This window comes from Chrysemys picta, chromosome 1 (assembly GCF_011386835.1).
Source record: "Chrysemys picta bellii isolate R12L10 chromosome 1, ASM1138683v2, whole genome shotgun sequence".
Classification (NCBI taxonomy): Eukaryota; Metazoa; Chordata; order Testudines; family Emydidae; genus Chrysemys; species Chrysemys picta.
In genome coordinates, this window is record NC_088791.1 from 90,635,344 (window position 1) to 90,654,020 (window position 18,677).

The window sequence follows — 18,677 nt, forward strand, 5'->3', positions numbered from 1 at the left end:
TGGGAAAGTCATGGAATCTGTGACTTCCACAACCTCCGTGACAGACATGGAGCCCTAAGTGTACTGTCAGACATGACACCTCCCACAAAGATATTAGACGCTGATGTTCTGAAGAGATTATCACCACCTCTGCTGAAACATCCTTTATATGTCTCTTCAATCCATTCTATTCTATTTATTGCTTTGGACAAACTATTTTTGATTTTCCTGCACAATTTAAAAAGTCTTTCTAAGGAGAATAGTTGTCTCCCAGCCCAGCTTTGCATCTTATTTCCAAATAAAGATCTCACCCCGCACCTGCCTCCCATGGCCAGACTTCAGAATGCCACCTGCCCTTTGTCTTGTCCTAACAAACAGGCTTTTTCCTTATGTTGATCCTGGTTGGAAGTGTTTGCCTGAAGCTGGCTTGGCAAACCTTTAAAGCGGCCAGGTTAACTTTTCCCTTGTAATTCCTTCTTCAATTTGTATCACTTTATATTGAATGAGAATCATGGGCAGATCAGAGGCAACCTGTGCTGCTTGTCTCAGGTGCTCTTCAGCTGCCCTCTTAATGATACTAAAATTATCCAAGTGAGCAGTCCCTGTTAGTGTTATGGCTCCCCATGGTGGGGAGTGAGAGGTACTACTGTACGGTTGCCAACTTTCTACTCGCACAAAACCGAACACCCTTGCCCTGCCCCCTGCTCCGCCCTTCCTCCAAGGCCCCACCCCTTCTCTGAGGCCATCCCCGCTCACTCCATCCTCCCCTCCCACTGTCGTTCTCTCTCCCCACCCTCACTCGCTTATTTTCACTGGGCTGGCTCAGGGGGTTGGGGTGAGGGACTCTAGCTGGGGGTGAGGGCTCCAGGGTGGGGCCAGAAATGAGTCCAGGGCGTGGGAGGGGGCTCTGGGCTGAGGCAGTGGGTTGGGATGCGGGAGGGGGTGAGGGCTCCGTCTGGGGGTGAGGGCTCTGGGGTGGGACTGGGGATGAGGGGTTTGGGGTGCAGGAGGGGGCTCTGGGTTCGGGGGTGGAGCTGAGGGGTTTGGAGTATGGGAGGGGGCCCTGGGCTGGGGCAGGGTGTTGGGGTGCGGGGGGGGGTTGGGCTGCAGCTGGGGGTACAGCCTCTGGTGTGGGGCCAGGGCTGAGGGATTTGGGGTGCAGGAGGGGGTTCTGGGCTGGGGCTGAGGAGTTCAGAGTGTGGGAGGGGACTCCAGGCTGGGGCAGGGGGTTGGGGTCAGGGCTGCAGCTGGGGGTGCAAGCTGGTTTGGAGCCGGGGATGAGGGATTTGGGGTGCAGGAGAGGGGTCCGGGCAGGGACCAAGGGGTTTGGAGGGTGGGAAGGGGATCAGGGCAGGGGATCAGGGTGCGGGGGGGGAGGGGCGAGGGCTCCAGCTGGGGATGCAGACTCTGAGGTGGGGCTGGGGTTGAGGGGTTTGGGGTGTTGGAGGGTGCTCTGGGTTGGGACCGAGGGGTTCGGAGGGTGGGAGGAGGATCAGGGTTGGGGCATGGGAGGGGGTCATGATCTGGGCGGCACTTACCTCTGGGAGCTCCTGGAAGCAGCGGCATGTCCTCCCTCCAGCTCCTACGCGGAGGCGTGGCCAGATGGCTCTGCGTGCTGCCCTGTCCGCAGGCACCACCCCTGCAGCTCCCATTGGCTGTGGTTCCCGGCCAATGGGAGCTGCGGAGCTGGTGTTTGGGGCAGGGGCAGTGCGCAGAGCCCCCAGCTGTGCCTATGCCTAGGAGCCAGAGGGGGGACATGCCGCTGCTTCTGGGAGCTGTGCAGAACCACGGGAGGCAGGGACCCTGCCTTTGACCTGCTGTGCCACCAACTGGACTTTTAACGGCCCAGTCAGCTGTGCTGACCGGAGCCACCAGGGTCCCTTTTTGACCGGGTGATCCGGATGAAAACCAGACACCTGGCAACCCTATACTACTGGGAGGTCAGAAGCAGAGAATTCTGAGATAATGGTATCTCATAGAGGCTAGACACATTTATGAATAAGAATAACTTCTGCCATTACTCTAGCTAGGATGACACTTAACCGTGTTGGTGCTCATCATGTTTTATAGTAGCATTGATCAACTGGGATCAGGAGAATATCTCTCCCCCCACCCCCCACCCCAATCTATCACAGTATAGAATAAGTGCATTATGGACAGCTTATTGCATGTTCCTCTGAAGTAGCATATGTTAATTATTGTCTGAGAAGGGATACTGGACTTCACTGGGCCATTGGCTTGTTCTGGTGTGGCAATTCCTATGAGTAACACTAAGCTATAGGAAGGCCAGCCAGGCCTTCTTCCTGTGGGTGTAATGGGGCATCTAAATTCAGTTCCCTCACTCCCACGCCAGTAAAGGAGTGGGAACACTGAGAAGGCAGTTAGCTTCCTGGATGATCTCTCATGGTTAGATAACTGGTTTGCATCTGTGGACTCTCCACTGAGAGGGAAATACTGATCCCTGTTGCTGCCCTCTTCTGGACAATCACAGAAAAGAAACCTATAATTGGTATGACACACACAGGAACTGGTACATTTGGAACTTTCCCTTCTTTCCTGAGCAGGGCTGGCTCCAGCGTTTTTGCCGCCCCAAGCGGCAAAGCTGCAATAAATAAACAAACAAATAAATAAATAAAATAAAGCCCCGATCTGCAGCACTTCAGCAGCAGCTCACCCACGCTGCTTCATTCTTCGGCAGCACTTCGGCGGCGGGTCCTTCGCTCTGAGAGGGACTCACGGACCCGCTGCCGAATTGCCAACAAAGACCCAGACGTGCCGCCCCTTTCCATTGGCCACCCCAAACTCCTGCTTTCTTTGCTGGTGCCTGGAGCCGGCCCTGTTCCTGAGATCCCTTACCCTGACATTTAGAGGGAACTCATATCTACTGAAAGGCAGCCAGCCCCTTGTAGTACCTTGGATACCTAATGGAGTCCCCAGTGGTTAAAAGAGAAAAGTGCTGGGAGCCTGGCACTCAAGGGGTGTAAAACTGAATAGCCAGTAAGTGTTTCTTGATTAGGTTTCAGAGTAGCAGCCGTGTTAGTCTGTATCCGCAAAAAGAACAGGAGTACTTGTGGCACCTTAGAGACTAACAAATTTATTAGAGCATAAGCTTTCGTGGACTACAGCCCACTTCTTCGGATGCATATAGAATGGAACATATATATGTTTCTTGCTTAATTATAGAGACTCATCCTATTTGTTGCTGACTTCCCTCCCCACCCATCATGGGTTTCTGAGAAATAAAAACTTTCACTTCTGTTTCTTTACCTAACAGCATGTGTGTTGAGGAAATTGAGCAAAGGATAATTTCTGCTGAATGTAAGCCATTGTTTCCTAACAGTGAGATGTAGCAGATTGTGAAATAGTCTTCTACATCACTTGGGTTATTTGAAACTGGACTGGAAAAATATTGGGGAGATAAACCACAAGGAGCAATGTAGTATTGGCTAGGAATGGGCTTAAATAACCATGTTTTTCCCCCTCTCTGATTCTCTGACAGTTGGCAGCAAAGCACCTAGTGCATTTTTGATGCTGTTTACAGTTAACTGAAGCAACCCTATGTTACAGGAATTGTCTGCTTTCACTTTCTAGTTGTGATAAATCATCTCTAACCAATTTGGGAAGAGAAAAATAAAGCTGTTTTAAATGCTTTTGGAGTGACTCTGCCAGAGCCCATTGTGACAGGCTCCAGGGCACAACACAACAACCTTTGTCTTTTGGCAGGAGGTGGTGGAGGTGAAACACCTTTGGCTGACTGTTTTGATCCCTTACTAGCTAGATGCAAATATTGGTTGTGGCAACAGCAGCAGTGTTTTTAACTGATGTTCCCAGCATGGGTAATTTCATGTCATTTGTGTAGGGTTTGCTACAGTGGTAGGCACTGCAAGTCAGTCAGTTTGGTCATGAAAACCTTTGTTCTGTCCATATATGTTTTAGACATTGAGGGAAGGACAGGGTCCTGAGGGTCTTTCCATTTTACATTACTGTCTCTATCTGAGGCCCTACCCAAGTCACAATATCACAGAGGGGGTGAAGTTGCCCATTTTGTGTTACATTTTTTTTATTTGACATTTTCATATTCAATTTTATATTTCTGTGTAACTCTTAACTCACCGGCCCCGGGGCACTTGTCATTGGGGAAGGCTGAGGAAGTGTTCAGCAGTTGGGAGAATGAAACCGGATAAGGTAGTGAAAAAAGGCCATAATGGATCTGTCCGAATGCCACTTTTAATCTGCAGGGGCAGCTAGTAAAACTAAAGTGCTCACTCTAGGGCAGAGGACAGAAATCTAATGTAAAATATCCCAAGATCTAATTCTAATACAATGTATGAACCCAGGTAACAGTTTGTATTTTCACATGGTAATTTTCACTTCTAAGAGCATAGAAATGTACACTACAGGATCTCAGTAATAGTCAATTAGGCCCTGATTCTACAACGGATCTGTGTAGGCAGAGCCTTCTGTCCATGCAAAGCCCTATTAAAGTAAAGTGGTGTAGGGGTCTTCTCACACAGATCAGACAGCAGGATCAGAGCCTTGTAGCTCTTTCTTAGTAACCAGATTAGTTAGAGCCAGACTGCTTGGCCTGTGCATGGAGGAGCCTGAGCCAGTTGAGTCCATGTACTCCCCTAAACAGAGACTGCTAGTTCCCCAAAGGGGGTTTTCAGCATTATTATTATTCAGGGCTGTGTGGTACAATCTGCCCATGAATATCTATTCAATTAATGATGCCAATTTGCTTAAATTATATAGTTAAATTATCACCACACGCTCACAATTTCATATCTAAAAGCCCCAAAATTCATAACATTTTGTATGATGGTTCAGAGTTTGTTTTCTGTCTTTCAACCTGTTGAATATACCTATATTTAGTTAGTACTTAGGATATTTCATTCAAGATAATACTTAGTCCTGCCAGGAGTACAAGGGACTGGTCTAGATGACACCTCAAGATCCCTTCCAGTCCTATGATTCTATGATTGCTTTAACATAATTTCACAGTTGCAAAATATTACATGTTTACACTTTCTCTGATCTTTAAAAAAATACAATAATATATTTGAATATTTTTCATAATACAGTAAAATCACAGCAAGCAGAATTAAACTTAGTCTTTAGAAAATGAGGTCTGAAAAGATAATAGCATAAGAAAATACAGCTGCAGGAAAAAGACTGGACTAGAGAGATCATTGGCCTGGTCTGGCAGCAAACAGGATACCAGGCTAGATGGCGATAAATCCGATCTAGTGGGATATAGGTAATTATATTGGACTATCTGGACCACTGTGTTCAGATCCAGTAGTGTAGCATGCAGGATGCCGAACTAGCTATTGCACCATTGGTCTAATCTAGCATGGGAGGGGGCAGAATACTGAACTAGACAAATTGTATCGGTCCAATCAGGAATAGCAGAATACCAGACTAAATGGGTGACTAGTCTGCGAAGAGGCAGGATTATCAGACTAGACAGACTACTGGTTTGTTCTAGTGTGGCAGGAAGTGAGTTACTGGACTGTATGGTCTGCTTGGCTATTCCACTGTGACAGCTCATATGTTCTCCTAATTGAGCCCTATAGTCCCTTGGATCATCCAAGTCTGATGCTCTTCTTAAATGTCCTTAAACTGTGGAATCTTTACACTGTTAAAAAATCTATCATAACCGTCCGACTTTCACCAGACGTGACATCAGTACCTGTGGCTTTAAATTCCGTTAGCCCAAATTTAATATCCAGTCTCAGTTGGCGGTTTCTCCCCAGCTCTGTGTTTGGTGTTGGCACAGTACAGGAGCCGAGCATTTTCAGCCCTTCCTCATCTATGTACTTTGCATCCTTCTTTTCTGTGCAATAGAAACTAAAAATCACATTTGTCTGATCTGGTTCTATGGGAGTGAAAGTATAACTGGCAACCTCATCTACCTCTACCAAATCCCCAATTCCCACCAACTTATTGAAGAGATCTGTGCAATATACATAATTATCAGCTTTTGAGACTCTCTTTTTCTGTATATCATGGACAGCAATATCAAATGCCCGAGATACCTTTACTCCATATGTCAGAGCACTGATTCTCGAGGCAACAATTTGTGAATTGTTCCCAAACAAAATGGCTCCCTTTGCAATAGCTGCCTGAGCTTCCAGTGGACACAGGATATGGTACCTCTCCCTAAAGGTCTGATAGATCTCCTCCCTCAGGATAATGCTGGAAGCAAAGCCCCCAACCAGTAAAATATATTGGACCTTGGCCATCTCAGGCTTGCTGAGGATTTCCTGCAAGGTGCCAATGGTTTGTCTGACACTGTAGGCAAAAAAGCTCTTCATTTTTTCATATGTAATCATGATAGTCCCATTGCACCACAGAGCTCCCTCCACACCCTTGAAGAAGAGGGAGATGTCTTTTTGCTTGCGTTCTGCCACTTTTGTTAGGTTGTGGTAGCAATGTATGTAGACCTCGTCTCTGCTGGAAGAGCATTTCTGAAGGCCAAAGTTGTACATCATTTGATGGCATTCCGTTGGGTGATTCTGTGCATATTCCTCCCATACTCCATCTTGGAAGATCTCCTTCAGGAACATTTTGAAGTTTTCATCCACTGTGTTGCCTCCCCAACCTCCTCCTGATGCCTTATGTAACTCTTTCAGGGATTGGTTCTTTTGGATTTCATGTACTGTGATGTCTATGGTACCACCTAAGCACCCCAAAATGAGTACAATTAGTTAATTTTTAAAAGCAAGTTATTGCCTTCACTTTAGCTGAATAAAAGGCTGCTTTCTAAAGAGTCCATAGCTTTACAAAAGTAAAAAAATCTCTCACACTTGGCAAATGTGCTCTGCAAATTGGGATACAGAGCTGCCCATTCTTTACCTTATAATCTTTCCATGCTCAAGGATTCTTAGACTTTGTCTACACTACCACTTTTGTTGGTATAATTTTTGTCAGTCAGGGGTGTGAAAAAAACCTCCCCCCGATTGACATAAGTTTCACTGGCAAAAGTGCTGGTGTGGACGCGTTATGTCGGCAGGAGAGGCTCTTCTGCCATCATAGCTAATGCCGCTTGTTGGGGGTAGTTTAATTATACCTGCAGGAGAGCTCTCTCCTGCCCAAAGAGCAGCTACACGAGAGACCTTACAACAGCACAGTTGTAGCGGTACAGCTGTGCCACTGTAAGGTCCCTAATGTAGAGAGAGCCTGTCCCCTAACTGCCCCCACCTGAGACCCCCCCACACCTGTACCCTGACTGCCCAAAACTGCACACCCCCAACCCCCAGACAGCCCCCCCCCGAACTCCTGACCCATCCAACCCTCCCCCCTGCTCCCTGTCTCTTGCTGACTATGCAGCAGTGGTTCTCAACCTTTCCAGACTACTGTACCCCTTTCAAGAGGCTGATTTGTCTTGCATACCCCAAGTTTCATCTCACTTAAAAATTACTTGCTTACAAAATCAGACATAAAAATACAAAAATGTCACAGCACATTGTTGCTGAAAACTTCCTTCCTTTTTCATTTTGTTTGTATGAAATTTTAGTTTGTACCGACTTCGCTTGTGCTTTTTATGTAGCCTGTTGTAAAACTAGGCAAATATCTAGATGAGTTGATACAATACCAAGCACCTTGTTGGTGTCTAATAAATAGTTTACACAAACTCAGCCCAAAATTGGTAATAGCTACAAGATACTACTATCTGCTGGAAGTTCAGTGGCCTGTAGGAAATGAGTTGGTAGGTCTCAGTCTAGTATCCAGTTGATGCTATGTCCCTTCTGGGTAGTCTGCTGAGATGTCAGAACTGAATAGGTGTGAAAACTGACATCTTGTGATATCCACTTTCTCTGGCCAAGTTGGGGCACAATGCTGAGCATAGGTTGTCTGTAGGAAGCTTGCACCACCGCTGTAGGGTTACCATTCGTCCGGATTCCCCCGGACATGTCCGGCTTTTTCGAGTTAAAAATAGCGTCCAGGGGGAATTTGTCAATGTCCAGACTTCCTCTCCTCCCCCCCGCATACAGAGCGTCTGCGCGGCTTACAAAGCAGCCCGGGCTCCGGCAGCCAGAGCCAGAGCCCTTCCTGCACTTCCCCCCTCCTCTCTCCTGAAACTTGACACCACTCCCCTCCTCTCTCTCCCTCCCCCTCCCTCCCTGCATTCACAGATCGCTGGGCTGTTCGCGGTCTGGAGCTCCGACCCTGCTCCCCTCCCCCGCTTCCGAGCGCGCTGCTCTGCAGCACAGTAAGGGGGCCGGGGGCCAGAGAAGCGGCAGGGAGGTTCTGGGGTGGGGGGGTAGTCAAGAGACAGGGAGCAGGGGGGAGGGTTGGATGGGTCAGGAGTTCGGGGGGGGCTGTCTGGGGGTTGGGGGTGTAAGGTTTTGGGCAGTCTGGGTACAGGTGGGGGGGGTCTCAGGAGGGGGCAGTTAGGGGACAAGGCACAGGGAGGCTTAGGTAGGGTGTGGGGTTCTGGAGGGCAGTTAGGAGCAGGGGTCCCAGGAGGGGGCAGTCAGGGGACAAGGAGCGGGGGGGGGTCGGGAGTTCGGGGGGGCTTTCTGGGGGGGTGGATAAGGTTTTGGGCAGTCAGGGTACAGGTAGGAGGTAGGGTCCTGGGGAGCAGTTAGGGAGAGGGGTCTTAGGAAGGGGCAGTTAGGGGATAAGGAACAGGGAGGCTTAGGTAGGGGGTGGGGTTCTGGAGGGCAGTTAGGAGCAGGGGTCTCAGGAGGGGGGGGACAGGGAGCAGAGGGGTTTAGATGGGTCAGGAGTTCTGGGGGGGGCTGTCAGGGGGTGGGGGTGTGGATAAGGGTTGGGGCAGTCAGGGGACAGGTAGGGGGTAGGGTCCTAGGGGGCCAGTTAGGATGTGGGGAAGGTCTCAGGAGGGGGCAGTCAGGGGAGAAGAGGCAGGGAGGCTTAGGGAGGGGGTGGAGTCCTGGGGGGCAGTCAGGAGGCAGGAAGTGGGAGGGAGTGGAAGGGGCAGGGGCGGGGCTAGGACAGGACGGGGGCGGGGCTAGGGCGGGGCTCCTCCCGTCCTCTTTTTTGATTGTTGAAATATGGTAACCCTACACCGCTGCCCATACTGCATTTGTTCTGTGAGAAACACAGGCTTCTGTCTCCCAGGGATGTCAGTCTGTCATCAGCACTAAGTTCACATGTTACACAAAACAACAGCAAGAAACTAAAGAAGCTGTGTGGCAGCACTCTTGCTCCTACAGCAGGAGGTTATGGATTCAAGCTACACAACAGGAAATGGGTGTGTATCCATTGGTGATACAATGGAGTGATGTGGCTCTGATGGCAGCAACTTGCACTGCTAGGATCTGATCAAAGTCAATTGAAGACAACAGAATCCTATTGACTTCAATGGGGTTTGGATCAGGCCCTTAAAGGGGCTCTCCTTTCATTCCCCTTTCTGCAGTGGCGAGCCAACTAAAAATCCTGTCCAGCTCCTCCTAAAATGGACAGGTCAAATGGGCAGTGCCAGACTTTCTTCTGTCATCCTCAGTTCCTCTGTACATTTTTCTTAGTCGTTTGCTTTTTGTACAGCACTGCCAGGCATGCAGTTGTGACCCTTTTCAGCCATGTGTTTTGAGATCTCCTCGGACAGTTTCTTATGTGATAGCTGGCCACAAGAGCTGCCTGCACCATCACTTCTCCCCAGATGATGATGAGATCGAGGATCTCACCATGGCTGCTTGAAGCATGTTGTAAGGCTGCTGGACTAATATGGCAGCAATGCCGATATATTTGGATTCAGGAGCAAATGGGCTGATCCTGGCTCTGCATCAGTTTTTAAACAGCGGAGGGGACATCTTGTCTACTTGACCCCAGAGCTGTGGATCGAACCAACTCAATTTGCATCCGACTTAGTACACTTTGAAAGAGGACTCCAGAATGTGCTGTAAGTAGGGAGTTAGTGCGCTGCAGGGGTTTGCGTCATGTATCAGGCTTTTTCAATCCACACTAACTCAACTTAGTACAGACTAACCTCTCCCCCGATGTAGACAAAACCTCAGGTGTCTGCTCTTTCAGGTGAAAATTAAAGAACCCAGAGCAAGCACAGCCTGGGGGATCAGAGTTCAGTATAGAGCTCAGTCCCTTGCTCTCTATGCCAGACGGGTCTGTGGCTGCTGAATAGACAAACTCTGCGCGTAGCAGAGATTATACCTGTTTAAGGGGGAAAGTTACCTCCACAATCAACGACGACGTACTGGGTCCCAGGTGACTCTTCAAACTTTTGTCTATCACCACCCTCTGCCACAAACCCTTCTCGTGGGAGCTGCTTGCACCAGACTGAGGCAGCCTCTGGTTCTAAGGCAATGATGAGCTTCTCAGAAAACATGTCACTGATGAATCCTGCCTAAAATCAGAAGAGAAAGTGATCAGAACAGGAGTGGTGATGGGATCCTGGCTTCCCACTTCTGGGATGTACCATGAGCACAGTATGTTGGCCAGGTTCTTCTAATCCCAGGAATGTTGGGATGGCCTATCAGGAATAATGGTCTGTTCCATCTCGTCTGTTCTCAGCTGTGACTAAAGCCAGATGAGTCAGAGGGAGGTGAAACCGCCACTCCACGCTCACGGACAATTTATGTGCGATACTATAACTGTGTGTGTGCTAGGAGGGGAATTTCTATCTGATTCCATGGCATTAGTGTATGCCATGACACATGAGGATCCCTAGCCCCTGTCATTTCTGTTCCAGCTACTCTCACTGCAGATGCTATTCTCATTCACAGAAGCCTCTCAGCCAGTAGATAATTTTGTCACTTCTTGTAGTAATGTGTAGCAAGCAAAAGAGTGGTCCTCAACCTTTTCTGTACTGTAACACTTCTCCAGTCTAGGCAAGATCTAGTCAGGATCCCCCTCTAATTTAGCAGTATAGAGAGGGCAGAACAGCTGTGACCTCCAGCTTGAGAACACCGGATGTAGAAAAAAATCCTCAACCCTGTGAAAGTGAAATGAATTATATTAAAGAAATAGAATGAATTAAAGAATGCTGTATGTACCTTCAAGTAGAAATGCTACAAGCCAGGGGGCAGGAAAGCAGACATTAACTGCTTAATGAATTGCCCCACTTAAGGGCAATTGGTGAAGCATTAGCCTTAAATCAATAAGACTTAATAAGGAAGCAGGATATGCGTATTGTGCCCTTGCAAATTTTACAATTTTGCTCTCTCTGTCCCTTTTAGTTCACACCCTTTTAGCTGTATAAATAAGACTGTTTGAATCTTGCATGGGGGCTCACATTATCTGAATGTATTAGCAGAGCGCTGTGCTAATAAAACAGAGTGGTCTGACAAACTATGAGTCCTGAGTCTAACTTTGACAACCCCAACCCACTCCATGGTACAGCAAAGTTTTAAAATAAGGTTTGTTTAAATGTTGAACAATTCTTCTGCACTGTTGTGCAGTGAAAATTCCAGAGAGGATCTCAGAGGCGATCAGGCTATTACTCACTTTACCTCTTTAGCGGCCAGTCGCATGAACTGCCTGGCAGAAGCATCCCATATGGCTGGAACAGTGATGACCCAGGTGACATCCTCAGTGTCATAGACAGTTTGGTATGAGGTGTCCCGTATGGTATTCAGAGCATGGTCCTTCATGTATCGCAGACTTTCTGAGAATACTTTTAGGGCTGGAAACTTCTTCCCATTATCTGCTTCCAGTTCCATGTTGGAAGTGATTTTCTAGAAGTGAGAAAAAAACAATGAATTATTTTTATTTGTATTGTGGTAGCGTAACCCACTGCTGGGTGTGTTACAGGCTCCCCTCCCTGCTGCCAGCTCGGCCAACACACCGAGAATTAAACTGGGGACCTCCAGAGCCAAAAGCACAAGAACAGCTTCTCTGTAACTGGGACTATAAGCACTCAGCTTCTGGGGATTAGTGCAGAGGAGGACCTGTAACACACTCATCAGTGGGGTACAGTAGTGCCCTAGGAGCCGTTGTCATGGACCAGGGTCCCTTTGTGCTCAGTACTGTGCAAACAGAACAAAATGATGATCCCTGCCCCAAAGATGTTACAATCTAAGGTATGTCTACACTATGAAATTAGGTCGAACTTATAGAAGTTGATTTTTAGGAAGCGATTTTATACAGTCGATTGTGTGTGTCCCCACTAAGTGCATTAAGTTGGCGGAGTGTGTCCACAGTACCATGGCTAGCATCAACTGTCGGGGCATTGCACTGTGGGTAGCTATCCCACAGTTCCCGCAGTCTCTGCTGCCCAATGGAATTCTGGGTTGAGCTCCCACTGCCTAATGGGGCAAAAACATTGTCGTGGGTGGTTTTGGGTAGATGTCATCAGTCGCCCCTCCCTCTGTGAGAGCAACGGCAAACAATCGTTCCGCTCCTTTTTTCCGTGCAGACTCCATACTGCTTTCAGCAGATGGTGCAGTAAGACTGCTAACCATCGTCATCCAACCACTGCTTCCGCTGCAACTCTGCTCTCTTGCTCTCCTGGTGCCATGAATACACGTTGCAGGACCTCTCGTCGTTCTTTATAAATATCTATTCTCGTGGCATCCCGTCGTCATCCACCGCTTCCGCTGCAACTCTGCTCTCCCGCTCGTGTCTCAATAGCGAATTTCTCCATGTTATCTGTCGGGCTCCCAGGAACATGTGTTCTTCCTCGGGAAAGGTGCGCAGTGCTAACCGTTGTCCTCCACCGCTTCCGCTGCAACTCTGCTCTCCTGCTCTCCTGGTGCCATGAATCCACCTCGCAGGTCCTCTCGTCGTTCAGTATAAATATCTATTCTCGTGCCATCCATCATCATCCACCGCTTCCGCTGCAACCCTGCTCTCCTGCTCTCCTGCAGAAGCCATACCACGGCAGACATGGAGCCCACTAAGCTCACCGCTGCTGTTGTGAGCATTGTAAACACCTCACGCATTATCTTGCAGTATGTGCAGAACCAGAACCTGCAAAAGCAGGTGAGGAGGCAACAACAGCGTGATCAAAGGGATGTTTCACCGACATCAACATGGGATGGCCGGAAAAGGTACATGACGCTCGCATCTTCAGGAACTCTGGTCTGTTTGAGCAGCTGCAGGAAGGAACTTACTTCCCAGACCAGAAAATAACTGTTGGGGACGTTGAAATGCCTATAGTTATCCTTGGGGACCCAGCCTACCCCTTAATGCCATGGCTCATAAAGCCGTACACAGGCACCCTGGACAGTAGTAAGGAGCTGTTCAACTATAGGCTGAGCAAGTGCGGAATGCTGGTAGAATGTGCATTTGGACATTTAAAAGCTGGCGCAGTTTACTGACTCGGTTAGACTTCAGCGAAAGCAATACTCCAATTGTTATTGCCGCTTGCTGTGTGCTCCACAATATCTGTGTGAGTAAGGGGAAGACATTTATGGTGGGGTGGGAGGTTGAGGCAAATCGCCTGGCTGCTGATTACGCACAGCCAGACACCAGGGCGATTAGAAGAGTACAGCAGGATGCTCATCAGAGAAGCTTTGAAAACCAGTTTCATTACTGGCCAGGCTACGGTATGACAGTTCTGTTTGTTTCTCCTTGATGAAAACCCGCCCCCTTGGTTCACTCTACTTCCCTGTAAGCCAACCGCCCTCCCCCCTTCGATCACCGCTTGCAGAGGCAATAAAGTCATTATTGTTTCAAAATCATGCATTCTTTATTAATTCATCGCACAAATAGGGGGATAACTGCCAAGGTAGCCTGGAAGGGGTGCACCAGGCGGGGTGGTGGATGAGGGGAGGAGGGAAGGACAAGGCCACATTGCACTTCAAAACTTATTCAATGCCAGCCTTCTGTTGCTTGGGCAGTCCTCTGGGGAGGAGTGGTTGGGTGCCCAGATGGCCCCTCCCCCCCGCGTTCTTGGGCGTCTGGGTGAGGAGGCTATGGAACTTGGGGAGGAGGGTGGGCGGTTACACAGGGGGAGCAGCGGCAGTCTGTGCTCCTGCAGCCTTTCCTGCAGCTCCACCAGACGCTGGAGCATATCAGTTTGATCCCCCAGTAGCCTCAGCATTGCATCCTGCCTCCACTCATCGCGCTGGTGCCATCTCTCATCTTGCTCCCGCCACCTCTCATCTCATTCGTCCCTCCTGTCCTCACGTTCATTTTCTGCTTTCCTGGACTCTGACATTGTTTGCCTCCATGCATTCTGCTGAGCTCTTTCAGTGTGGGAGGACTGCATGAGCTCAGAGAACATTTCATCGTGAGTATGTTTTTTTTGCCTTCTAATCTGCGCTAGCCTCTGGGACGGAGATGATAGGGGTAGCGTTGAAACATTTGCAGCTCCAGGAGGAAAAAAAGGGACAGTAGTATTTAAAAAAACACATTTTAGAGAACAATGGGTAGACTCTTTTTCATGGTGAACCAAGCTGTTAACATTACATAGCACATGTGCTTTCGGTACAAGGTCGCATTTTGCCTCTTATATTGAGGGCCTGCCGGTTTGGTGTGAGAGATCACACACGCAGGGCTGGGCAACAGAATTTGGCTTGCAGGCAGCCATGGTAAGCCACAGTTTTTCAGCTTCTTCAGCCTTCATAACATGTGGGAATGGTTTCAAACAGTAGTGTCCTCCTTTCCTGTACCAAGCACCCGTTGGGTTGGCCATTTAAAAGGAGGGGCTGTACTGTCCGCGAATGCATCCCAAGTCTTCAGGGCAAATTAATCATTAAACACGCTTGCTTTTAAACCATGTATTATATTTACAAAGGTACACTCACCAGAGGTGCCTTCTCCGGCTTCATGGTCCGTGAGCCCGCCTTGGGAGGGTTGGGAGGGTATTGGCTCCAGGGTGATAAACAGTTCCTGACTGTTGGGGAGAATGGTTTCTCTGCTTGCGTGCTGTGCGCTATCCTCATCCTCCTCTACCTCCTCATCTTTCTCGTCCCCCAAATCCTCATCCCTGTTGCATGAGACTCCCCCCTTGCAGGTGTCCACGGACGGGGGGGTGGGTAGTGGTAGGGACCCCTCCTAGAATTGCATGCAGCTCATCATAGAAGCAGCATGTCTGGGGCTGTGACCCGGAGCGACCGTTTGCCTCTTTGTCATGCCCTTGGAGATTTTTTCAAATATTTTGGCATTTTGACTTTTGGAACGGAGTTCGGATAGCACGGATTCGTCTCCCCAGACAGCGATCAGATCCAGTATCTCACGTTCAGTCCATCCTGGAGCTCTTTTGCGATTCTGGGACTGCATGATCACCTGTGCTGATGAACTCGCCACGCTGGCCAAATAGGAAATGAAATTCAAAAGTTCCCAGGGCTTTTGCTGTGTACCTGGCTAGTGCATCTGAGTTGGAAGTGCTGTCTAGAGCGGTCACAGTGGAGCACTCTGGGATAGCTCCCGGAGGCCAATACTGTCGAATTGCGTCCACACTACCCCAAATTCAACCCGGCAATGTCGATTTCAGCACTAATCCCCTCGTCGGGGAGGAGTACAGAAATCGATTTTAAGAGTCCTTTAAGTCGACAAAAATGGCTTCATCGTGTGGACGGGTGCAGGGTTAAATCGATCTAACTCTGCTAAATTCGACCTAAACTCGTAGTGTAGACCAGGGCTAAGAAGCAGGCAGAATAACTCTGTGGAACATAGATCACTGCACGCTATGTCTAGGAGGTGCAGTTGCTCAAAAAGCCCATGACTGTCAGCTGCCTCAAATCTGTGAATGACTTCATAAGTCGAATATTAATGTGGCTATTTGAGCAAACTATTTCCCCTGAACCAAACTGTGATGCTGACAGACCAGGTGCCAGCTCATGCCAAGGTCCCCATGTCTCAACTGAACACTGACAAACACACAGCTGAATCAGTCTGGCTGACTGGTGTGTTAGTTAAAATAGGCTGGTGAAATCGAAGTGTAGAACTCACAGCCAGTTTGGGGTTTATGCCCTGCTTCCTGACAGTCTGTCCTGAGGTTGGTACTTATGCTCTTGAATTACTGAAGGCAACTTTACACAACTTTTATACACACCCACAAAATTCCCAAAGCCCACTGCAAGAGAATAGCACCTTAACAGCTGCCAGTCAGCCTGAAAAAGAACCAGCATACAAGTTATTTCTTAGTGAACACACATTTAATACATACACATACATTTGCAACCTGTATTATGCATATTTTTGAATAACATCTTAAACAAAACTTTGAGCTCGGTTTCTTGGCTCAGTTTTCCTGTGGTGAATGTGTGGAATCTGCTTGTCCTTAGCGGAAACTTTCTGTACAGCTTCCGAATCAGCTACTGAGCATGTCTAGTAACTGCCTCTTCTCTAGGTGTCTCTGAGTCCTTCTACCTAAATTGCCCTGCCCTGTTCTCAGCACATGTGCAGAGACACAAGAGATTCAGCAAAAATCCATGTCTCTCTTCCATGGCTTCAGTTCTCACCCATTCTTCATACTTAAAAAAAATAATTAAAAAAAAAATTGAACACTGCAGTATAGGCCTGTTTTCACAATAACTGTTAAGAACATAGGAACATAAGAATGGCCATACTGGGTCAGACCAAAGGTCCATCCATCCCAGTATCCTGTCTACCAACAGTGGCCAATGCCAGGTGTCCCAGAGGGAATGAACCTAACAGGTAATGATCAAGTGATCTCTCTCCTGCCATCCATCTCCACCCTCTGACAAACAGGGACACCATTCCTCACCCATCCTGGCTAATAGCCATTAATGGATTTAACCTCCATAAATTTATCTAGTTCTCTTTTAAACCCTGTTATAGTCCTAGCCTTCACAACCTCCTCAGGCAAGGAGTTCCACAGGTCGACTGTGCGCTATGTGAAGAAGAACTTCCTTTTATTTGTTTTAAACCTGCTGCCCATTAATTTCATTTGGTGGCCCTTAGTTCTTATATTATGGGAACAAGTAAATAACTTTTCCTTATTCACTTTCTCCACACCACTTATGATTTTATATACTTCTATCATATCCCCCCTTAGTCTCCTCTTTTCCAAGCTGAAAAGTCCTAGCCTCTTTAATCTCTCCTCATATGGGACCCATTCCAAACTCCTAATCATTTTAGTTTCCCTTCTCTGAACCTTTTCTAATGCCAGTATATCTTTTTTGAGATGAGGAGTCCACATCTGTATGCAGCATTCAAGATGTGGGCGTACCATGGATTTATATAAGGGCAATACTGTTGGTAAGTCTCAGTCATGTTTTCAGATATGATGTTGAAAATGTCCGTGTCCTGTCTACATTAGCATTTAAATATTTTCAATACTAGCTCAGAAGGGGACCTGCTGCAAATGTTTCAGTGATGACTCAATTTCCTAGTACAGACCAGGCTTTAGGTTTAGCCCTTGAGCCACCTTAAGCAATTCTCCTCCCTCCTTGGTCTTCACAGATACTTCTAGGTAGTTTATTAAGTTATCCTTAACCTAGTGGCTCTCAACCTTTCCAGACTACTGTACCCCTTTCAGGAGTCTGATTTGTCTTGTGTACCCCCAAGTTTCACCTCACTTAAAATCTACTTGCTTATAAAATCAGACATAAAAATAAACAAGTGTCACAGCCACACGGTTACTGACAAATCTTTCTTTTTCATTTTTACCATATAATTACAAAATCGATTGGAATATAAATCTTGTACTTACATTTCAGCGTATGACAGAGCAGTACAAACAAGTCATTGTCGGTATCAAATTTTAGTTTGTACTGACTTCACTAGTGCTTTTTATGTAGCCTGTTGTAAAACTAGGCAAATAGCTAGATGAGTTGATGTACCCCCTGGAAGACCTCTGCGTACCCCAAAGGGTATGTGTGTACTCCTGGTTGAGAACCACTGCTTTAACCAACCTCCACACGTTTCTTAATCCTCCCTCATAAATCAATCCCTCCAGCCCATTAAGCACTAGGGTTGCCACCCGTTCGGTTTTCATCCGGACAGTCCAGGTTCCAGCTTGTGTGTCTGAGTGCCGGCTTGTGTGTCTGAGTGCCAGCTTGTGTGTCTAGGTGCCGTTTGACAAGCCCTGATGACTGTTTTTTTGGATCTTTGGCAACTCTAAGTGGAAGGAAGAAGGTAGCGCAGCAGCAGCTGCTGCTGCCTCCAGGGCCAGGCGGCTCATGGTGGAACAGGGTGTGCAGGGGCTTCAGGAAAAGATGGTGAAGGGGTGGAGTCTTGGGGGAAGAGACAGGGCTGGGCCTTTGGGGGCAGAGGCAAGGCAGGGTGTGGCGTCTCAGTGGTCTGGTTACTGGCCCTTAGAAAGGTGACAACCTTATTAAGCACGTTCCCTGCTCTTTTCTGAATTGGCTGCTCTTACCTAGAGATTGCATTTACCTTGTTGTACAGCTTCATCTTGAAGTTGTGGAAGTAGTACCATTTGTGAGCTTCACTGGAGGGGAGCGTGTTGTACTTCATGACGGCATCATAGCCAAACTTCTTAAACTCACGCTTTTCATTGAAGAGGATGCACGTTGGGGTCTTCACAGTCATGAGCCCGTGCGCCTGTCCCCAGAACATCTGCCGGATTTGATCTGTGTGTGTCGCAAGAGAAAAGCAGTAGCCACTGTAAGACGTGCCAAAATCAATGGCAACAATGAACAAGGACTTGCTTGCCATGATCATGAACTTGAGAGAGGGAGAGACTCCTACACAGCTTGTTAGAACAGACTACTTAAAGTAAAACAGTTTTACAGTTAACTCGGCAGTATGAAACCCTGCCCCTACTTTTCAATTGGCTGGGTGGTCACTGCAGACTCCGATGTGGGGGGTGGGGTGGGGAGCCAGGGCTCTCTGAATAAATTCTC

General features: G+C 48.0%; 1 protein-coding gene across 1 annotated transcript; it reads right to left on the reverse strand.

Annotated features, from left to right (window-relative positions):
• Positions 1-3,053: 3,053 nt before the first annotated feature.
• On the reverse strand, positions 3,054-18,495 carry LOC101936803 (heat shock 70 kDa protein 12A-like). The gene is made up of 4 exons (XM_005293058.4): positions 18,208-18,495; positions 11,412-11,636; positions 10,135-10,306; positions 3,054-6,661 (listed from the first exon to the last, which is right to left on the reverse strand). The coding sequence occupies exons 1-4, from the start codon at positions 18,493-18,495 to the stop codon at positions 5,613-5,615; spliced, it is 1,734 nt and encodes a 577-aa protein (XP_005293115.2). The 3' UTR covers positions 3,054-5,612.
• Between the last annotated feature and the right edge of the window lie 182 nt (positions 18,496-18,677).